This window comes from Girardinichthys multiradiatus, chromosome 4 (assembly GCF_021462225.1).
Source record: "Girardinichthys multiradiatus isolate DD_20200921_A chromosome 4, DD_fGirMul_XY1, whole genome shotgun sequence".
NCBI lineage: Eukaryota > Metazoa > Chordata > Actinopteri > Cyprinodontiformes > Goodeidae > Girardinichthys > Girardinichthys multiradiatus.
This window is the reverse complement of record NC_061797.1, coordinates 51,533,462-51,557,723: the sequence shown is the minus strand read 5'-3', so window position 1 is coordinate 51,557,723 and position 24,262 is coordinate 51,533,462. Positions and strand designations below refer to the sequence as shown.

Genomic DNA, 24,262 nt, shown 5'->3' with positions numbered 1-24,262 from the left:
ACAAATTCCTTGTATGTCCAAAAACGTACTTGGCAATAAAGCTTTTCTGATTCTGATCTGATTCTGATTCTGATTCTGATTCTGATTCTGATTATTGATGGTAGAACAAGCGGCTAACATGACTAAAAGAGATTGTGTTGTGTGTTTGGGTCCCAGGTTTTATTATAAATAATTCCAGCTGTGATACCACAACTCTGTGTGATGGAAGTAATGAATCAAACTATTTTAATGAAATGTGTAGCACTGGGATTCTGTTTTTCCTGTAACTACAGCAGATAAGAACAAACCAGTTTTCCATAAACAAGTCACCACTGGAAACTACACATGTATAAATATGACAGAGAGAGGTAATAAACTGGGAAATCTCACTGCAGTATGGTGTATTACAATTGTAAAAGTAAATAAGTATTTTAAACCAGTCTCTAGTGGAGACATTTGGTGGTGGTGTGATGACGACAGGTTGTTTGATCGATTACCTTCAAATGTAACAGGATTCTGTGCTCTAATTACTTTATTGTTACCAGTTTCAGTATATCCTATGTCAGTAGATGAAGTAACAGATGGACTATCTAGTGTAAACCACATGATTGGTGTGATAGAAAGTGCAGAGAAGCAGCTTGGTAGACTGAGGGAGACTCTACATACATAGATGCTATAGATGAAGATAAATTAACTGATCAAGTAGCTGCAGGATTTGAATCAAGTATCTGTTGGTGGTGTACGATGAACAAAAATGTAGACAGGATCAACTATATTCATTACAATGTACAAAAACTAAGAAATTGGACACAAAGCGGGTTTGAAACTGTCCATGACTAATTGGCTTCAACTTCCCTGATGTCATTCCAGAATAAAATTGCTTTGGACATGTTGTTAGCTGAAAAAGGAGAAGTTTGTGCTATTTTTGGAGAAAAATGTTGCACATTCATACCTAACAATACTGCTGCTGGCTGATGGCAGCCAAATGAAAGCCATAGAAGGTTTGAGATCTTTAAATGGCAAAATGAAAGAGCATTCTGGAGTAGACACCTCGATGTGGGACTCCTGGCTGGATGTGTTTGGGAAGTATAACATTTTAGTATCATCAGTAATAATTTCCTTTGCAGTGTCAGACGTTTAATGGTTAAAACTCATGCTTTAGGGTGATTCCTCAGGAAGAGCAGATGGTCTGCTCGTAGATAACTTTGTTACCTCTGACCCGAGGAGGGTCTGGGCCATAAACCACAAACTCTTTTAAGTTGAGGTAACTCCCACATACTCTTTAAATACTGTGTGTAAATGTTGATCGGGACTCTGCTTCACTGACCAAGCTCAGTGACAGGGTCTTCAAACGCTGAATGCCTTTGAATAAAACTTATAAAGACAAAGTCCAGAGTAAATTGTTCTCCCACTTTGATAAGAAAATTCCAGTACATGCTGAACAAAAGACACACAGATCTTAAGATGGGGGAGACTGTGGATAATGGTGTTTATGACCTGGTTATGTTGCAGCTGTTTTCCCCATCATTCAGAGCAGCAACGTTTTTTGTAACTATTGAACCACCAAAGATAATAAAAAGAGAGGTGCGGACAGATGGTTTTCAGAGCGGTAGATTTGTAACTGAAAACACATCTCTGTCCGTTCTCCTCGCAGCGAGTAAACTAACTAATTATTTGTCTTTCTCTTCTTTTTGTGATGTTATAAATATTTTAGGTTGTTTGAACCTGATTGCCAAACCGGTTGGCTCTGGTTTCTTCATCTCATGCTTACATTGTTTGCTTTCTGTCAGAACTGCAGGCAAATCTGGTTTTGCCACCACAATGATTATATCCTGGCTACTTAGCTGGGAAAACTGGTTTTATTGTTCTATTGTGTGCAGCCGAGGAAAAGCTTCAAATATCTCTTGCAGACTGAGGAAATCATGGCAGCTGATCTGAGCAAAAAGACTTGAAACAAATGTTATTTACACTCTCAGTGGACTTCAGCATCACTCAAGTTCAACTATTAAAAACTACATTACATTTAAATATTCCTTAATGTAAAACTGTTCCAGTCATTATTGCCAGAACCGCAGACATATTAATATCAAATAACTGATTGTTTCCTAAACTCATCATTTCCATATACCCCCTATCAACACCATAAAATCTACATCTGATAGACTGAATGAGCTCAGTGCAAGTTTTAATTAGGAGAGCCTGACTGAAACCATTACAGTAATCCAAGGTACACAGATGGCTTAAAACAGCCAGTTACTATGCTTCGGGGGTAAATACTTTTTCACATTGGGCCATTGGTTTTGAGAGCTTTTTAATCTAACTCAGTGAAATCCTGCTATAAAAACAGCTTTTTGTATTTCCTCTGGTTATTTTTAACATAAAATCCACACCTGCCTGTAAATTAGAGGCATTTACAGGAACTATACATGTCCTCACCTGTTGGTAAAAACTGCTTGAGGAAGTGATACATTCTTTTTGTTTTACTGTTCCTCAGAAAACACACTGCACCTGAGAGATTATCGGTAACTCATGCTTCACCTTTGAAGAAGGTAACGTAGCTGCAATCAGCCTGGGGTTAACAACCGTGTCAGGCTATTTATTATAAATATATGAGGCAATCTAAAAAGATTTCTCCAGAACTGAGTAACATTGTAGGCCGTAAGTCAATGTTAATATATAGATATAAATATGCTGCAAGGTATTGTAGAGTTTTTGTTTTCACAAATGCAAAAAAGTTACAATAATTAACTCATTAACTCCCATTAAAATGATTTTTAAAAGACAGCACTAAAGTTACAACTAATCTGAAGCTAAAATTCGACTAAAACAAGGCTGAAGGTTAACCTCCATATAAGTGTCTGTGTTTGCTGTTTTGTTTTCCTTCATATTGTTCAATTCCTGCATATATTGTGTACAGTTGAAATTACTAAAATGTAAGTTAAGCTAAAGGTAAAGTTGGCTGAAATTAAAGCAAAGCTTAGCCTGATCTGCATGTTTTTATTTGATATGCATTGTAAAGCATTACTGTCTTGGAGGCTCACTGTTACCAAGATTAGGTTATAATTAAATTTAACCTAAGACTAAATGTAGCTAAAGCTAGGTTGCATCTAGATGTTAGGAATAACCTTTATTAATATTGCTCATAGCTGTTTTTCCCATTTATACTATAGTGAAATAAAATATAAGTTCTAATGTTGCCCTTTTGTTAGAATAGGATAAGAAGCTCATCAACACACATTACAAGGATAAATAGCCCAAGGTTTGTCATAAATGACCTGAAGCTGGGACACTGGGTTTGATAGTGGAGCAGCTGGTATAACTGGTTTGATTAGAAACCTACAACACACTTATATTAAGTATGGACACCTGCTACTACACAACCTAACAGATAGACACCACAATGATGACACATAGTCTACTGATAATCACTGAGGGAGGAAACATCCATTGCATTGGAGACCAGATATAAAACTATATGTGACCTTCTATCGAGGCTCTTCGTCATCCTCTAACAGACGGAGACGGTCCGAGACGGGAGCCTCAGCGCTGATCTCTGTAATCATTCCTCGGCCTTAATTTAAATTAAAAAGAGCTAAAAGTTAGAAACTGGTTGAGAGTCGTTCCTTTAATAGTCTTTAGATAGAGTGGTGACTGTTTTCGGGGTCCAAGTACCGGTGGAGCTCCAAGGCGTCTGACCGCCAACAGGGTGCGGTAGCTTTGGACATAAGGTAAGATTTATGTACAACAGTCCAGTTCTTTTTCTCCTTAGCACCTTGTCTCTGGTTCAGGAGTGGCTGGACATGAGAAATGCTTGTAGCCAGTGTGTGGGATTTGTCTGTGTGCAGCAGTGATGGGCTGACTCCACCCTCAGTCCACTCCTTGTGAAGCTTCTCCAAATTAATAAACAGATTTTGTTAGAAAATCCTCTCAAGGCCCCTTTACCAAACACATTTTTTCCTTCCGCTCAACCTTCGATGATTATGCGGTACGTTTTTCACAGTATTCTGATATTCTTTGATACTGAAGTTTGGGTTTTCATTAAATTTAAGCCACAATCATCACTCTATGTGTGATGAATCTATACATGAGATCCATTTTCTGAAATAAGTGACAAAAAATAGTGAACTTTTCCGCTATGTTCAAGGTTTTTTAGCTGTGCTAGTATACTATATGTGGTTGAGAAAAGAATTTCTAACCTAAAAGCTTAAGTAAGAATAAAGCAAAATAAACCTTTAAATGCACTTTTTCAGAAAGAAAAATATTATATTGGCCGTTTTTTATGTGCACCAGCGTTCTTGAGGACCACCGTTTCACTTCTGTCATGATCACTTAGATATGGAGGAAATGCCCAATGTGAACATAAGCTAAAGCTGAATTAAACCTAAACCATAGTTAAATTAAGACTAAAGCTAAGCTTAAGATGTAGGTATACATGTTTTAATGGCACTTTCTTTGTATATTAAAATTGTAGGGCTACTGTTGTCCTGATTTACTATACATGTATTGTACATGCCTGACAGGGTAAAACATGAACCTTAAATCTAAAATTGGACAGTATTAGTCAAATGTCTGAAATGACAGAACTTGAACTAAAATTAAGAATTTCAAAAACTGGGCTTAGCCAATAATATTTAACTTTTTCAAATTATATATATTATTTTCAAAGATATTTAAACTTTTATTTTTGATTTATTTAAAATATTTTGAGGACTTTTCCAAAAATGTAAAGTATAACAAATATATATAGAGGTGTTAGCGGTGTGCGGCATGTGGGGCAATCTTGCAGCCTGTGTAGCTACTGAGCTCAACGTATTTCATCACTCTGTTTCCTCTTAAGCTTTCTAAATGTGGAGGAGAATATGGATCCATTATAGGTTTGATGTTAGTTGGTCTTGAGTGTTTCTGCTGTGACCAAAAACAAAATGAAAGAAAATCAAACCAATTTGCTTAAATATTTCTCTAAAGCTGCTTTTCTTCTCAAAAAGGGAAGATGATTAAGCAGAAAGCAGCATCGCCTGAGCGGCCAGAGTTTTAAATGAATAACTGCAGGAAGAGTCTCGTTACCAGTGTCAAAAATGTGAGATAGAGTGGAATAAATACCACAAAGGCAATGTGAAAGGGGAAACATATTTAATGTAGTCACAGGTTGGATAAAATGCAAACAAGAAATGCTGGGCAAAAATTTTAACTAGTGTAAGAAAACATACCAAAAACAGAGCCAACTCTGAGACTAAAGCCTTAACAAGCTTCAATAAATCCCATGTAGCAGCTAAACTGTAACAACTGGTCAGACTGTTACCACACCAGGGCTGGAGTCCAAAGGCTCCACCTTATCCCGTAGCAGATCTCAATAGGGATCATAACTTCTACTAACACCAGGCGTGGACCTCTTCAGGGTACAACCAGCCCCATGCGAACTCTGAGCGGGACCAAACCAAAGTATCTAGTAGACCAACTCAACAGCAGCAGAAACACAAGTAACATCTGCTAAACAAGATTCAGTTGAGTGTTATTTTCAGCGTAATGAATTTGCTTAAAAATACACTTTGTGGTAGATAAAAATATGGAACATGAACTTCCTCAAAATTTAGAAGTTTTTTACTTTGAATTTTACAGATTCTTACAAAACCAACCCAAAGAAAAGAGGAAGAGGTACAAGGCATGACAAAACTGCAAACTGAAGGATTTTAGAGGAGTTGTGACATGAACAAACCTCCTGAAAACTGAAACAGTTTTTGAAAATGACTTTTTATTGGGCTCTACTGCACGTGAAACTGAGAAGTCAGCAGTAAAACATCAGGATTTTTACTCCCTCTTAATTCCATACATGGCTGAGCTTTACACTTAAAGAGTCATCTGCTCAGATAATAAGAGCTGTTCCCTGGGTCTCCTGTGGAAAAGGAGGTGGAGCAAACAGAGGTGCGGCTGCAGTCTTGTAGGTAAGACCAGAAACACTATGGTTACCTGAGTGGCAGACATAGGAGCTACAGAATGGATTTCTTCAGTGTTTCCTCTTTTATTTTACCTTTGGAGCCTTGCAATTGGTCAGGTTAGCCTTACACTTGACTGCAACAGAATGCTGAAACCGTGCCATGAATTTTTCAATGGAGCAACATTTTCTGATACAAATGGACACAAACGAAAGATCTCACTTGAAGTCTGGTCAGCACATAGTGTCAGAGTGTCACTCTTCTACGGCTGGACAAACGTATGTAAATGTTTTTTTCACTTTGCATGACTATTGAAATGAGAAAATAGGGAAAGGAAGTTCTGCTCTTAATGTCAGAGAGGGAAGAATAGTACACTGTATAAAAGAAAGGACATGAAGGTAAACTTTACTGGGTTTATTCTAGCAAAGGTTCTTAAAGAATTTTACTGACTATTACTGATAACTGAAGCATTTTAAAAACAAGTCATTATATTTTAAAGGTTTAAATTCTGTTATTCCTGTTTTTTCTTAGCCAGAAAATGGAGAATTGCCACAGACCTGCAGAGAACAAAAGATATTGTAGCTCGTCACGGCGCCACTTTCTCTTCTTCTTTCTGGTTGTTGGAGTCATGATTTTTTTCTACTTCACTAACATAAGGGACATGGCGCCCGAATGGAACCCTAAAAGGTGGATGCAAAATCATTCGACCAAACTATTCTTCCCATTCAGAAAACAGAGCATCAACAACACAAACAGATCCAAAACTGAGCCGAAAGCTGCTGCTGCTTCTACTGGATTCACACAAGAAGCCATTACAGCTGAACTTCCTCAAATTACAAGTATCTCACCGACACACGAGCCAACAACCCGACAGGCACCGCCTCCTTACGTATCTCTTGGACCATACTTGGTGGAGTACCCCTATGAGTACCAATTTACCATCAATGAGCCTCAAAAATGTGAGCAGGAGAAGCCGTTTATGGTGCTGATCGTACAAGTGGCACCACGCAATCGAGCTCACCGCGACATCATCCGCTGCACCTGGGGAACCGAGAAGCTGGTTCACGGTCAAGTGGTGAGGCTCTTCTTCCTGCTGGGGATGCAGACTGGAGACGATGCTCAGCAGGTCCACCAGCAGCTGCTGCAGGAGAGCAAAGACCATCATGACCTCATCCAGAGCAACTTTATGGACTGCTACAAGAACCTGACCATCAAGACCATGGTGATGCTGGAGTGGCTGAACTCTTTCTGTTCCAGCACCGCTTACGGCATGAAAATTGATTCAGACATGTTTCTAAATGTGCCTAATCTTGTCACCATGCTCCTAAACGCTCCGAGGACAAACTACATGACCGGCCTGGTGGCACATGGAGGAGAGGTCTTGAGGGATCCCAATTCCAAATGGTACATACCATGGAACATCTTCAGCGATCCTGTTTACCCTCCCTACGCTTTGGGTCTGGGCTACATTGTGTCTTTGGACCTCACCAAAAAGCTCATTGAGGCTTCCAGACATGTTAAAGCTCTTTACATTGAAGACGTATATTTGGGCTTGTGTATGAGGCATCTGGGTATCCGTCCAACAGACGCTCCAAATGGGTTCTACTTCCATGTATTTCCTCTGAGTTACAGCCGCTGTGATTACTCCAGGATAATCGCCACCACAACAACGGAAAATATGGATCGTTTGCAGATTTGGAGAGACTTTAAGAAACCCGGTCAGTATTGTTGACCAGTGAAAAAGGTAGGAAATTTATGTATTAAAATGAAGGCAGAAATTGCTCAGCATTCCCTGTTTACATCGTAGTTCAAATAAGAGTCATTGTTCCCGTAAAACACAATTAATAGGTGGGGGTTCCCTCCTAAAGATGATGTCTGAGTTATCATTGGTCAGTTCCTTTGGCCAGAGCAGGCACCGGCCAACGTTTGACACCTGCTGTAAATGTCATTGGACAATACCCCCCCGAACAGCTAATAAGTATCAACATGTTTTTACCCGCCCTGCGATGGACTGGCGACCTGTACCCCGCCTCTCACCCGTAGACTGCTGGAGACAGGCACCAGCTCCACCACAACCCAGTATGGAAGAAACATCATTTCAGAGGTGCAGATAGGGGACAAAAAGGACTCTGCTTAGTTTAATTGGCAAAAACGACATGATGGCTAATGTGGGACCATTATGACATTTTAATATCTTTATCCTTAAGAACGTAACAGACAAATTAATAATAGGTATCTAAAGATTCATATAGCAAAGACAACACCGCAAACATTGTGGGTTTACTTGTCTAACCGAAGCGAAGGTGACAACTTGACATTATGCAGTTTGTTGTGGTTAGACTTAGTATGAAGAGAAAACTGCAGAGATGGTGGTGATATAGGGAGAGGAGAAGCTCTAAGCCAGTTCCCCAGGTGATTAGACACATGTTTGATGGGTGTTTCATTTATTTCATTTGGATAAATAATTCAATTCAATTCAATTCAGTTTTATTTATAGAGCGCCAATTCACAACACATGTCGTCTCAAGGTTCTTCATAACAGTCAGGTTCATGCATTCCTATTAATCGTAATCATTGAACAGTGCAGTCAGATTCAGTTATTTATTCAAATTGGATAAAAAGTTTTTCTATCTAAGGAAACCCAGCAGATTGCATCCAGTCAGTGACTTGCAGCATTCACTCCTCCTGGATGAGCATGTAGAGACAGTGGACAGTCACTGGTGTTGACTTTGCAGCAATCCCTCATACTGAGCATGCATGTAGCGACAGTGGAGAGGAAAAACTCCCTTTTAACAGGAAGAAACCTCCAGCAGAACCAGAACCAGGCTCAGTGTGAGCGGCCATCTGCCACGACCGACTGGAGGTTTGAGAGAACAGAGCAGAGACACAAAGAGAACAAAGAAGCACTGATCCAGGAGTACTTTCTATGGGAAGGAAAAGTAAATGTTAATGGATGTAGCTCCTTTAGTTGTTTCATCTAGAAAGAAAGAACAGATAAACTCTGAGCCAGTTTTCAAGGTTAGAGTCTGAAAGAGAGAACATAGAGTTAGTCACAGTAGAAGCTCAGTCAGTAGCCATGTCTAGGAGAGAGAAAGGGTTAAACACTAAAAGACAGGGCCATGTGGATCATCGGTAGAGGGTGAGCATTAAGTTTTTGCCAGCAGAAGCTTGGATGATTCCCCTCTCCAGAAAGGTGTCACAGGCAGACAGAGAGTCAGACCAGGTGTAGCTTCTAGGAAGAGAAAAGAGAGAACAAAGTTAAAAACTGAAATAACAGCAAATAATGCAAAATTGGAGAGTAGTGTGAGAATGTAGCGAAGAGGGTGAAAGTGGTCATTATGTCCTCCAGCAGCCTAAGCTTATAGCAGCATAACTACAGAGATAGCTCAGGATAAACTAAGCCACTCTAACTATAAGCTTTATCAAAAAGGAAAGTTTTAAGCCTAGCCTTAAAAGTAGACAGGGTGTCTGCCTCACGGACTAAAACTGGGAGCTGGTTCCACAGGAGAGGAGCCTGATAACTAAAGGATCTGCCTCCCATTCTACTTCTAGAGACTCTAGGAACCACCAGTAAACCTGCAGTCTGAGAACAAAGTTCTCTGTTAGGAACATATGGACCAATCAGATCTCTGATGTATGATGGAGCTAGATCATTAAGGGCTTTATATGTGAGGAGGAGAATTTTAAATTCTATTCTGGATTTAACAGGGAGCCAATGAAGGGAAGCTAAAATAGGAGAAATATGATCTCTCTTTTTAATTTTCATCAGAACTCTTGCTGCGGCATTTTGAATCAGCTGAAGGTTTTTAACTGCATTTTGTGGACATCCTGATAGTAAAGAATTACAATAGTCCAGCCTTGAAGTAACAAATGCATGGACTAGTTTTTCAGCGTCACTCCTGGACAGGATATTTCTAATTTTGGCAATGTTCCGGAGATGAAAGAAGGAAATCCTAGAAACCTGTTTAATATGGGATTTAAATGACATGTCCTAGTCAAAGTTAACACCAAGGTTTTTGACTTTATTATCAGAGGTCAATTTAATGTCATCCAGGTTAAGTGATTGACTAAGCAGTTTCTTTTTTAAAGACTCCGGTCCAAAGACAACTTCTGTCTTGTCTGAATTTAGAAGCAGAAAATGTAAAGTCATCTAAGTTTATGTCTTACTTCTAATGTCCAAATTAAACGTTTATTCAATGTCAGCTCCACCTCTTGGACTAATGCCTGTGCTTTAAACTAAACAGTTGTAAACCTCATACCTGTTTTATTTTTATTGTTATCATTACCATGCTGCTCGCTTTGTTAAATGTCAAGGCCAGAAAATCGCAACCAACCTCACAAATCATGTCAGTATACATTTTACGCAAGTCCACGTTAAAAATATAAACCATGAGCAAGGAACATCCTAATAACTTGTAATTACCAATTATTTCCATGTTATTAGCAAATAATTAACCTGTAATAAAGTAATTGACTAATGACAAGTAGTTAACTGTTTAGGTGACTTTTAATTGCAGAAAACTTTTCTTTATGGTTTCTGTTCAAGAAAAATGTCGATCAGGAATCATTTGGTTTGGCCAAGCCTCTTTTTTTAAAATACTAAGCATGAGGGCGAGGCAGGTTTATTTGTTCAGCACCATTCATGCAGAGCTGATCAAATAATTTTACAGGGCAAGGCTGTGAAATAAGATAAATAAGAAAAGCAACAGATGTTAAAATACAGATGCTAAAAGCACAAAAACAAACAAATGTTACAAGCTGCTTATTAGTCTGAATGTTTGATCAAAAGCTGCTGTGAACCAGATTTTTTCAGACCTGATTTAAATGAACCAACAGTTTCTGCACATTCCAGGTTTTCAGGTGCTTTGTAAGAGCTGGTGAGCCAAGAAACTTAATACTGTCTCACCTTGTTTGTTACCATTCCTGGGAATGCTGAGTGAAGACATGTTTTCTTTGTTTTGCACATCAATCGTTGCTTGACCTGCTGTTCTTACATGCCCAGCAGTTACGAACCAAAGACAAGCAAGAAAAACAAGATCCCAAGGTTTTACTTGATCCGTTTTTTTTCTTCCACTGAAGATCCATTTCCAGGATCATGGTTGTCCTTTATTAACGCCTGACATTTAATGTTTATTAAGCAGAGAAAATCCTGGTGGGAAGCTTTCAGGAACATGTCATGGATAAAAACAGACACAATTCTTTAAAATTATTAGCAGAAGTAATTTTAATTACTTTATAATAATAATTAATTTATAATAATAAATTTCGTTTTGAAATTTGCCAAAATATAGCCTTAACATTTTCACAATAAAGTTTAATATATTATGGATAGTTTTTTGTAAAATGTGCCAGTTTTATAAGCACTCTAAAGATCTGAAGTTTACTGGTTTGAGCTCAGTAATTTACACATTATTATGTATTATGAAACTCATTTATTTCTTTGATGGACCTACTCCAATGATAAACAATGATGGTAAATTTGATAAATTAACTGATGTTTTTAATTGTTTTGTTTAATGTTTTTTCATTCTATTCTATTTTGTTTCATTTTCATTTTATTTTATTTGTGCAATATTAGTAAAATGAAAATGTGATCCATGAAATGAGTTGATTTTCTTGCAGGTTTCCTTTTGATGGTTGAAAACCAGCACAGAAGTTCAGGAAACCTTGTGTTTATTTAAAAATGTTGGTCACAATCCTGATGTACCGTGCTCTCCGGTTACAGCCTCATACAGTGTCCCAGTTGAAGGGTCAGGAAATGCAGACGCATGTCTTATTTTCTGCAGCTATTTTTCCAACTGACAAACGTTGTATTTGGTTTCGTTTGGGATAATTTTGTCTTTGCTCTATTAATTATTCATGAAGTTGGGTGTTAAAGAAGAATAAAGGTTGATGCTCTAAATCTGCAGGTGAACAACTCTGTGTCTTTTCTGAGTCCCAGAAAATGTGTTTAGGTTTGAATCAAAAGTACAAGAGCAGATTGTCTTAATTGTCTTTAATTTGTAGTTTTTATAGCGTTCACTCATTTTTGGTTTCAAGATCTTAGTTAATTTCTCTAATAGTAGAGAACAAAACACAACAGGTGATAAAGCTTCTGTTAGCTAACTCACAGGACCGGCAGGTCAGGTGAAAGGTGATATTCCTGGAGGCCAACTGATTATTTGAAGCATAAGGTGGAGCAGACAAAGGTGTGTCTGCAGCCTTATAGATAGAAGATACAGTGCCATAGTTACCTGGCTAGGGATGGGTAACTTTCATATTTGAACCGATATGGTGCCAATACCCGGTACCAGGGAATTGATACCGGTAAGTAGAGGTAGAGGTACCAGTTTTTAGTACTTTTGTGTGTGTTTATGTGGTGATAAATGTTAATTTGTTCTTTAACATGAAAACCCTTAACTGAATACTTTCTTAATAATGCAGATTAAAACCCAGCCGTGTTGCTGGCTGCAGACGACAAGTCGCCAACGGATGCAGCCGTGCTTCCGCAGACATTTTCAGGGGGAGGTACCAAGATGGCGGCCCAAACAGTCGCATATAGCAGGAGCTCCGTTTATAACCTCAAATTTATTCTAGTTAGTGTTCTTTGTTCCACCCAAAGAGCAAATGAATGAATGCCAACGAGTTAATTAAACTTGCGAAACTGCATCCTGGAGCTTCAAAGACAAAAGAAAAAATGACTTCCCAAGTAACGTCAACACCATCCAAAATATGCATGTTGGACTCCGGCAGGGCTGCCCTTTGTCACCGGTCCGGTTCATAACTTTTATGGACAGGTGTTGCGATGAGTGGTGCGCAGAGGTATTTACGTTGCAGAGAGATGAAAATAAGTGAGTCTGTGAGTTTCTTCAGCCTCTATCAGGCATATTTATTGAAGAACTTTAACAAAGTTACATGTAAGCCCTTTTGCTTACAGCGCCATTCTCTTCAGCAAAAGTAAAACATAAAATCATGACATAATGACGTCGCACATGCGCACACCAGGAGTAACATACATGACAACAACAACAGGTGGCAGTATTGAAACATGTTGAGTAAGAGCGTTTACAATAGTAAAGTTTAACAACAGGATTTCTAGACGCAGCCAAGGGCCGGAGGTTTGGGTCTGGTTTGGGGACCAGAGGATTTCGTCTCTTCTTTTTGCAGATGATGTGGTCCTGCTGGCCCCATCTAGCCAAGACCTACAACATGCGCTGGGGCGGTTCGCAGCCGAGTGTGAAGCGGCTGGGATGAAGATCAGCTCCTCCAAGTCCGAGGCCATGGTTCTCGACCGGAAAAGGGTGGCTTGTCCTCTTCAGGTTGGAGGGGAGTTCCTGCGTCAAGTGGAGGAGTTTAAGTATCTCGGGGTCTTGTTCACGAGTGAGGGAAGAATGGAGCGGGAGATCGACAGACGGATCGGTGCGGCTGCCGCAGTAATGGGAGCGCTGTGCCGGTCCGTTGTGGTGAAGAGAGAGCTGAGCCGAAAAGCGAAGCTCTCGATTTACCAGTCGTCTACGTTCCTACCCTCACCTATGGCCATGAACTTTGGGTAATGACTGAAAGAACGAGATCCCGGATACAAACGGCGGAGATGAGCTTCCTCCGTAGGGTGGCCGGGCACTCCCTTAGAGATAGGGTGAGGAGCTCGGCCATCCGGGAGGTGGCTCGGAGTAGAGCCGCTACTCTTCCACATCGAGAGGAGCCAGTTGAGGTGGCTCAGGCATCTATACCGGATGCCTCCTGGACGCCTTCCTTGGAAGGTGTTCCAGGCACGTCCTACTGGGAGGAGGTCCAGGGGACGGCCCAGGACACGCTGGAGGGACTATGTCTCTCGGCTGGCCTGGGAACGCCTTGGGCGTCTGGGCGTCTCTGCTGAGTCTGCTGCCCCCGCGACCCTGTCCCGGATAAAGCAGAAGACGACGAGTACGAGTACGAGTACGAGTATATTAGATATTATGTACAATAATATCTTATCAGGAGAATGATAGTGTCAGGGTTTGTATAGTGGAGGATCCCGGAATGCAGATGGACAGGCAGCATGACGGTAAGTAGAAGATTTAATCTTTAGAAAAACACAACTCACTCTTAAGAGGAGGTAGGAACAAAACAATAAACAGGCAGGCAAGACATGCATAGCATAATCCGTAATGTTTCCGCCAGGAATGAACAGAACAGAGGTGTATATATGGAGCAAGAACCAGGTGAAACGAGGAGACTGAATGCCAGGTGCAGGTGAGTCGAATAAACTTAATTGACAGACAGGAGAGAACAAAACGTGGCTGGAGCGAAACAGAGACTCTTGAATACAAACTAATAGAAACACAACTAGTAATGAAACTAAAGCATAACCAGATCCAAAAAACCTAATTTGACAAAAGATGAACTAGAAGACAAAAACTAAAGCATGACCAGGAAAATAATAAACAGAAGCATGATTCAAACCTATCAAGAATAATATAATAATAATAAGAACCCAAAAAAACCACCCACAAATCATGACAGGCTCAACAGGTAAAAGCCCGGCCATCAGGTGCTCACCAGCGTGCCCCAACTCCAGGCATGGCTCCAGAGTGGGGTGCCGGTGACCCGCATCCAGGCGAGGGAACACGGTTTCCATTTATGGTAATCATCATAAGGGGTCTGTGGGCTTCGCTTTGTCTGATCCCTCACCTAGGACCTGTTTGCCTTGGATGACCCTACCAGGGGCATAAAACCCTTGACAACATAGTTCCAAGGATCATTGAGACACTCAAACCCCTCCCCCATGGCAAGGTGGCAACCCAGAGAGGGGCTAGATATATGTTATGAAGAATTTTAAAATGTATGTCTTTTGCTTTATTAGAGATACAATATTTGTGGGGTAAAAACCAAGCCCTTCTCCAGTTTAATTTTTCAATTTGAGATTTCCAATAAAATTTGCCTCTATGTACAACACTGTTGGCGTATGTGTTTGTTGTTGCATTTACTTTCTGTTAGTTTAATACCCTCCAGCAGAAGCAGGGGTAAAGCTTTCATAGATCCACTACAACTCAGATGATTTTTTATTAGTTGAATTACTTTTTGGGAATAGCACGAGTTATCTTGATAAAATCACTGGGGGGAACAGGAAAACTACGTCACAGTGGTCTATATTATCAGATGAAAAGCGTGTCAACTGTAAATAACCTGAGTTTCAAGCATTTTTGCCAATACTGAAAGTTTGGAAATGAATCTGCAACTAACTTTAAAATGTAAGCCTCCAGGTTGTTGGGGCCTGTATATTTCTTCTGATTATTCATCTATCCATCGTCTATACCCAGTTACCCTCGCAGGGTCGAGGGGGAGCTGGTTCCCATCTCCTGCAGTCATTGTACGAGAGGCGGGGTCCACCCTGGACAGGTCTCCAGTCTGTCTCAGGACAACACAGAGACACACAGGGCAAACAATCATGCACACGAACACCTAAGGGCAATTTAGAGTTCACAATTCACCTATGGGTGACTGTGGGAGGAAGCTGGAGTACCTGAAGAAAATCCATTCATGGACAGGGAGGTCATGCAAACTCCATGCAAACAGACCCCAGACAGAGATTCGAGCCCAGGACCTTCTTGCTGCAAGGCAGCAGTGCTGCTCGCTGCAGCACAGTGCAGCTTGCTTTGTGAACTTGGACTGAAAAATGTCTAAACCTATGTCCCCTGCTGGAAAGGGATAACATGTGTTAGAGGTATTTACATATAAACTTTCACATAGAGATCCTGGACTGACATGTTTATTAAACTGGTTGACAAAATCAGCTTTGTTCAACTCAGTTTGGTCAGCCAGAATGTTATCAGGAAGGTTTTTTTTACAAACTGGTAATACTGGTCAAGCAGCCATGAAGGTGGGAACCAAACGGCAACAACAAACACAAGTCTAAAATGTTGTCGGTAAAAAGCACCTTTTATTTTCAGGACAAAAAATAACACACGAACAATGGATGACAGACTGCTTGAAAACAAATGGATATAAATTAGAATAAACCATTACTAGGAACGAAACAGCTGCTACTGAAGATGGAAATAATACAACAATATGTACATTAAATAAGGAGAAAACAAAACCATTTTTTATTTAAAAACTAAGACAAACTGGAAATATTTTAATTTCATCCTGTTATTCCAAAATCATAAAGCACCACCTTGTTGAAACAACCCCTTGAATTGCTGTTATTGTAGTCAAGTCAAGTCAAGTTTATTTAAATAGCGCTTTTCAGCAACAAGGCACTCATGGCGCTGTACATAAGGAAAAACATTACAACGATACAGAAAATCAAACAACAGAAGTAATTAAAAAAATAAAGAGAATAGAATGATGGATAAAGAAATGAAAGGAAAGTTTGACTGAAAACTTAACTAATAATGTTTAGATGGCCCAGTCAAAACAAATAAGTTTTTATTCTTGATTTGAAGCAACTTAGGGTTTCAACGCTTTTACAGTTTTCTGGGAGTTTTTTCTGGATTAGTGGAGCATAAGAACTAAAAGCTGCTTCTCCATGTTTGGTTCTGGTTCTGGTACCGTCCCAGAACAAGTAAATTATGTGCAACTCCCAGGGGATGTTGTTGTCTGCACACACCTGCGCTATGTGTGCAGCGCTTTGAGTGTCTTGTTGCTGAAAAGTGCTCCTCAGGCAAGCATGGGTTCTGTATCGGTACTACTGGCCTCCTCCCACAGTCCAAAAACATGAGTGATGACCAATTGGTCTCTATAAATTGCCCCTAGGTGAGTGAATGCATGGTTGTTTGTCCTGTGTGTCTCTGAGTTGTCCTGTGATAGACTGGTGATCTGTCCAGGGTGTACTCTGCCTCGAACTTAATGACCTCTGGAGATAGGCAGCAGTGACCCTGCAAGGATAACCCTAACCCTAACATACATTTACTTCCTAAGGTTTTAAATTGATCGGTGCGGCTGCCACAGTAATGGGGGCGCTGTGGTGAAGAGAGAGTTGAGCCGAAAAGCAAAGCTCTCAATTTACCGGACATATTTTCAGTTGTTTCACACTTTTTTGTTCAGTATATAATTCCACATGTGTTCATTCATAGTTTTGATGCCTTCAGTGTGAAGCTACAATATTCATAGTCATGAAAATGAAGAAAACTCTTTGAATGAGAAGGTTTGTCCAAACTTTTGGTCTGTACTGTATACTGCTCAAAAAATAAAAGGAACACTTAAATAACACAATATAACTGAAAGTAAATCAAACTTCTGTGAAACCAAACTGTCCACTTAGGAAGCAACACTGATTGACAATTAATTTCACATCCTGTTGTTCAAATGAAAAAGACAACAGGGGGAAATCTTTGGTGATTAGCAAGACACTCAATAAAGGAGTGGTTCTGCAGGTGGGGACCACAAACCACTTCTCAGTACCGATGATTTCTGGCTGATGTTTTGGTCTCTTTTGAATGTTGGTGGTGCTTTCACACTCGTGGTAGCATGAGACGGACTCTACAACCCACACAAGTGGCTCAGGTAGTGCAGCTCATCCAGGATGGCACATCAATGCGAGCTGTGGCAAGGTTTGCTGTGTCTGTCAGCGTAGTGTCCAGAGCCTGGAGGTGCTACCAGGAGACAGGCCAGTACACCAGGAGACGTGGAGGAGGCCATAGGAGGGCAACAACCCAGCAGCAGGACCACTACCTCCACCTTTGTGCAAGGAGGAACAGGAGGAGCACTGCCAGAGCCCTGCAAAATGACCTCCAGCAGGCCACAAATGTGCATGTGTCTGCACAAACGGTTAGAAACCGACTCCATGAGGATGGTATGAGGGCCTGACGTCCACAAATGGGGGTTGAAGGACGCTTGGCATTTGCCAGAGAACACCAGGATTGGTAAATTCGCCACTGGCGCCCTGTGGTCTTCACAGATGAAAGCAGGTTCACACTGAGAACACGTGACAGACGTGACAGAGTCTGGAGACACTGTGGAGAGCGATCTGCTGCCTGCAACATCCTTCAGCATGACTGGTTTGGTAGTGGGTCAGTAATGGTGTGGGGTGGCATTTCTTTCCATGTGCTCACCAGAGGTAGCCTGACTGACATTAGGTACCGAGATGAGATCCTCAGACCCCTTGTGAGACCATATGCTGGTGCGGTTGGTCCTGGGTTCCTCCTAATGCAGGACAATGCTAGACCTCATGTGGCTGAAAAATCTATATATATATATATATATATTGCTCAAAAAAATAAAGGGAACACTCAAATAACACATCCTAGATCTGAATGAATGAAATATTCTCATTAAATACTTTGTTCTGTATAAAGTTAAATTTCAATATTTTGAGTAAAACTGTGCTCTTACCCTGCTAATTGAACCTTCACACTCTGCTCTTACTGGTGCAATGTGCAATCAATGAAGACTGGCTACCAGGCTGGTCCAATTTAGCCATGAAACCTCCCACACTAAAATGACAGGTGTTTCACGAACATTTTGGGGAAAACTTGGTCTGATCCGGAGAGACGGCATCCATCCCACTTTGGATGGAGCAGCTCTTCTTTCTAGGAATCTGGATGAATTTATTAGTTCTCCAAACCTCTGACAACCCAGGGTTCAGACCAGGAAGCAGGGTCGTAGTTTAACACTCCTCTCTGCAGCTTCTGTACTGCTACCCAGCCATTACCCTATTAAGACAGTGTCTCTCCCACGGCCAAAATTGAATAGATTAAAAAATAATCTAAAAGGAGGAAATCAGGAAAATCTCATAAAAATAAACACAACTCAGACTAAAAAGAAAAATAAAACAATTAAATGTGGCTCACTGAACATAAGATCTCTCTCTTCAAAGACATTGCTAGTTAGTGACCTGATTTGTGACAATCAGATTGATTTATTTTGCCTCACAGAAACCTGGCTGCAGCAAGAGGATTATGTTACTATAAATGAGTCAACTCCTACTAATTATTTAAAGTTTCACATTCCTCGAATTACTGGGCGAGGAGGAGGAGTAGCAACCATCTTTCAGTCCGATTTATTGATTAGTCCCAGACCAATCAATAGCTACAACTCTTTTGAATATTTAATCCTTAGTTTTCCTCATCCAAATTGCAAAGCATTAAAACCACTTCTGTTTGTTGTTATGTACCGTCCACCAGGTCCTTACTCTCAATTTTTAGATCAGTTTTCAGACCTTTTATCTGATTTAGTGTTAAATACAGATAAAGTTATTATAGTGGGGGATTTTAACATTCATGTAGACGCTGAAAGTGATAGCCTAAATATAGTCTTTAATGCTATCTTAGACTCAATTAGCTTTGCTCAAAACATTAATAAACCTACCCACCTTTGTCTTCATTTTCTGGACCTTATGCTGACATATGGCATTGAGTGTAAAGACATAACAATATTCTCTCATAACCCTGTCCTGTCTGACCATTTCTTAATAACCTTTGAGTTTAATTTAACCGAGTACTCCACACCTGAAAGAAAATTTTATTATAGTAGATCATTATCAGGCGATGCTGTGACAACCTTTAAAGAATCTGTTCCACTTTTAATTTCCTCATTATCACTGAAAAGCACAATGGAGGGTAATAATTATGTTTCTGCCCCTTCATAAATTGATTCTTTTGTTCATAGTGTTTCTTCATCATTGCGTGATGCATTAGACAATGCAGCCCCCTTGAAAAAGAAGGTAATTTACTTTACTTTAAAGCACAATGTTAGAAAATTGGAGAGAAAATGGCACTCTACACATCTAGAGGATTCCTACTTAATCTGGAAAAATAGCCTACTGTTGTATAAAAAGACACTTCGCCAAGCCAGAACAGCTTATTTCTCATCATTAATAGAAGAGAACAAGAATAATTCTAGGTTTCTCTTTAGTACAGTTGCTAAACTTACACAGAGTCATAGCTCTGTTGAGCCATCCATTCTCTTAGCTCTTAGCAGTCATGACTTTATGGGATTCTTCTTAAATAAAATTTATTCTATTAAAAAGAAAATCTTTGACATACTCCTGAAGATGATTACTTCATCCTCAGCAAGTGAGACAACATTGGAAATAACTGTAGAACCTGATCTGTGTTTGGACTGTTTTGATCCTGTGGAGCTTCCTGAGTTATCAGAAATATTAGCTTCATCTAAACCTTCAACTTGTATGTTAGACCCAATCCCAACCAAATTATTTAAGGAAGTGTTCCCTCTGATTACCAGCCCCATTTTAGATATGATTAATCTATCTTTAGTAAATGGATCAGAACCACAGGCTTTTAAGGTAGCTGTAATTAAACCTTTACTTCAGAAACCTTCGCTTGATCGAGATGATTTAATAAATTACAGACCTATATCCAATCTTCCATTCTTATCTAAAATTCTTGAGAAAATAGTTGCTAATCAAATGTGTGAACATTTATACAGCAATGACCTGTTTGAAGAGTTTCAGTCAGGTTTCAGAGCTCATCATAGCACTGAAACAGCTCTGCTGAAAGTCACTAATGATATTCTTATGGCCTCAGATAATGGACTTGTGTCTGTTCTGGTTCTGTTAGATCTCAGTGCTGCATTTGATCCAGTCGATCATAATATTCTCTTAGAAAGGCTGGAATATGTTGTAGGGATCAGGGGAACAGCGCTAGGCTGGTTTAAATCTTATCTGTCTGACAGATTCCAGTTTGTTCATGTAAATGATAAATCATCTTTAAACTCCAGGGTTAATTGTGGAGTACCACAGGGTTCAGTACTTGGGCCAATTCTCTTTACTATATATATGCTTCCAATAGGTCAAATTATCAGGCAGCATAGAATAAATTTTCATTGTTACGCTGATGATACTCAGCTTTACTTATCCATAAATCCTGATGAGCCCAACCAGTTAGATAGACTACAAGCAGGTCTTGAAGATATAAAAACTTGGATGACTTTAAATTTTCTGCTTCTAAATTCAGACAAGACAGAAGTTGTCGTCTTTGGACCGGAGTCTTTAAAAAAGAAACTTATTAGTCAATCACTTAACCTGGATGGCATTAAATTGACCTCTGATAATAAAGTAAAAACCTTGGTGTTAACTTTGACTAGGACATGTCATTTAAATCCCATATTAAACAGGTTTCAAGGATTTCCTTCTTTCACCTCCAGAACATTGCCAAAATTAGAAATATCCTGTCCAGGAATGATGCTGAAAAACTAGTCCATGCATTTGTTACTTCAAGGCTGGACTATTGTAATTCGTTACTATCAGGATGTCCACAAAATGCAGATAAAAGCCTTCAGCTGATTCAAAATGCTGCAGCAAGAGTTCTGATGAAAATTAAAAAGAGAGATCATATTTCTCCTATTTTAGCTTCCCTTCATTGGCTCCCTGTTAAATCCAGAATAGAATTTAAAATTCTCCTCCTCACATATAAAGCCCTTAATGATCTAGCTCCATCATACATCAGAGATCTGATTGGTCCATATGTTCCTAACAGAGCACTTCGTTCTCAAACTGCAGGTTTACTGGTGGTTCCTAGAGTCTCTAGAAGTAGAATGGGAGGCAGATCCTGTAATTATCAGGCTCCTCTCCTGTCAGGTTCAAACAACCTAAAATATTTATAACATCACAAAAAGAAGAGAAAGACAAAGAATTAGTTATTTACTCGCTGCGAGGAGAACGGACAGAGATGTGTTTTCAGTTACAAATCTACCGCTCTGAAAACCATCTGTCCGACCCTCTCTTTTTATTATCTTTGGGGGCTCCCTAGTTACAAAAAACGTTGCTGCTCTGAAGGATGAGAAAAACAGCTGCATCATAAACAGGTCATAAACACCATTATCTTGTAACAACACACTTCCACAGTCTCCCCCATCTTAAGATCTGTGCATCTTTTGTTCAGCACAATCAGCCTTCATCTTTTATGACCTCCTCATCTGCGGACTGCTTCCTCCTCAGCTCCACTTTTGATGTTTGCCTGCAGACAAACTCATCACATCCTTTACTCACACAAACATCATGAAAGGTTATAAAATCAAATAGTCAGGTTAAAGAAAAGGAAAAAATCTAAGATAAATCTATATTCAATTATTCCAACATTTCCCACGTTTATCTTATATTTGCTCATATTCTCATATCACTTAAACAGACATTTCTTTCGGATTTCTTTTTAACTGTAAGATTATTTTCATGAGTACAAAGACAATTATACTCAGAGGTACTTACTGACATTTAAATCCCAGATTCTTATAGAGATGGATCTGGATACAGGTCAGAAAATACGGATTTTCAGGTAACTTAATTATCACTGAAATCCTAAAACTACACGGGGATCTTAAACTGGAGATTATGCATTCAAAAGATTCAAGAGACAATAAAAAACCTTGCCAGATTATAATTTCAAAGGGGACCTCTCAGTCCCTGAGTGCACACAGTTGATAAACAGATTAAAACAAAAAGATGAATTAAAAAAACAACAAGAGCAGCTTTTAACTGACATAGCCATAATACTGAGGCCTTAAGAAAAGCACAGAAAAAAACTTTCAGCTTAACTGAAAACAAATAAAGGGGGGCGGACCGCCACCCATCCCAGTTTAGAATACCAAGGTAGCCCCAAATTATAATGGTGTTATACTACCAACGATACCATGATAAAATGCAAAAGATTCATTTTACAGGGAAATAATTCCATATTTGGCTCAGATTTTGTGCATTCTTGATTTTTCCTCTTTGAGAGAAGTTAAATTTCAACTCTGTGAAACGACCTTGACAAAGAGATGCAGCTGCCTGAAAACAAAGATAAAACTTCTGCAAACAGCAGAAGCCTGTCTCTGCTGAAAGGTCTGATAAAGATTGTAACTCTACCCTGCATGTGTCAAACTCAAGGTCCGCGGGCCAAAACCGGACCTCAGACGTTTAGTGATTCTCTAGAAGTAGAGCCTTTTAATATGGTGATTGTGTGCTTGAATGTTATTTTGTCAATCAATAAGCAGTTTTATCTACATTCTGCCACAATCTGCCTTTTGAAAATGTTTTGAATCTTGCTCTTTATGTCTAAAAAAGATAAATTGGCTAAAGTCTGTAGACACAAAATGAACCTGGATTGAAGCTCTAACTATGTTTATTTAATCTGAGATCTTCTCCAAATGCAACAGTATATGTCAGTCTACATGAGATACTAACAACTTCACCTACTGATATAATATAAAGATCTGATTGAATATGTGAAACAAACAATGATGAAAGTTTTTCAACAGGTGATGCTCATCCAGGAGGAAGACAGTGTTCCTAGGAAATGCAGCTCATTCATTAACAATAAATTTTTCTCCTATAGGTGGAAGTTTTGCTGACTAATCATAGCCTGGATCTATGAAACATTATGTGCACAGACCAAATGACCAAGGTTCTGACTGACTTAATGAACCTCACTGACCTGACAATGATAACATGACACCCAACAGATAACACCTTTAAGGTGGACCCACTAAGACCACCTTATTGATTCTTGGTGAATAAAAAAGAATTGAAGCGTTCAAAACAGACCTTGTGGAAACAAAAGGGGTTATGAGGAAACAATGTGCATTTTAAGAATAATAGAAGTCAAATTATGTTTTTGCAAATAAAATTACTCTGACAGAGAAATAATTAAGTAGTGTGTGAATGTGTGTGAATGGGAATGACTGATTTCATTGTAATGCATCTTTGAGGGACTTTAAAAGCGCTAATAAAGGTCTGATGTTCTGATGATCTTTGCCAAACTTATATCTTAATAAGGTTTCCAGAATCTTTTTCGAAAAATCATATAAAGATAGCAAAGGTTCTACCTGTATTAAAAATACTGATAACCATAAGAAAGTTCATAGATCTGTCTTCAATTTTTCATAATTCTTTTACAAACAGGTTATTTAAACTTTCATGTGGCCAAATGTCTGTATTTGACTTTCTGTTTTTGTGAAATAAATGTTTGTTTCATGTTATGTAAAAATTAGAGTCCTCAACATACCATAATAATATTAGGTCAGTTCTCTATGGTAAAACAAAAAGATTTTAACAGATGTTTAGACTTTTTCCAGTCAGGTTCAAAATGATTGAATTAGACTCAAACTTAACATAAGATGAAATGAACCTTAACAGAATTACTGGACTGGACTGAAATAGAGAAAACTTTAGTTAATTGAAACAAACTTTAGTTACTTGAACTAAATACAAAGCTGACTGAAACTGGATGTTGTACCTATAAAACTGGGTAAGATAAACTAAGATTATAAGATATAATATGCCCTTCATTTTTTGTGTTCATCAGTGAGTGAGTTTTTATTTTTTATTTTTAATAAGAACTAAACCAAGCATTATTTATAATAATAGCAACTACCAAAAATATTGATCTCATTTTCAAATGTAATAAGGACTTACTTTATAAAATATGATAAAAAATAATAAGAAGAATTTGGAA

The 24,262-nt window shown here is 39.1% G+C and overlaps 1 protein-coding gene across 1 annotated transcript; it reads left to right on the top strand.

The window, feature by feature from the left end:
• Positions 1–5,106: 5,106 nt before the first annotated feature.
• LOC124867234 (beta-1,3-galactosyltransferase 1-like) lies at positions 5,107–8,470 on the top strand. The gene is made up of 2 exons (XM_047363580.1): positions 5,107–6,187; positions 6,441–8,470. The coding sequence occupies exons 1-2, from the start codon at positions 6,072–6,074 to the stop codon at positions 7,639–7,641; spliced, it is 1,317 nt and encodes a 438-aa protein (XP_047219536.1). The 5' UTR covers positions 5,107–6,071; the 3' UTR covers positions 7,642–8,470.
• Positions 8,471–24,262: the final 15,792 nt, after the last annotated feature.

Bases quoted from the DNA above. Each gene is read 5' to 3' on its own strand.
- LOC124867234 (XM_047363580.1), top strand. From the start codon at position 6,072: ATGAATTTTTCAATGGAGCAACATTTTCTGATACAAATGGACACAAAC. The intron at 6,188-6,440 runs GTATGTAAATGT...GTTTTTTCTTAG, and splicing joins TCTTCTACGGCTGGACAAAC to CCAGAAAATGGAGAATTGCC.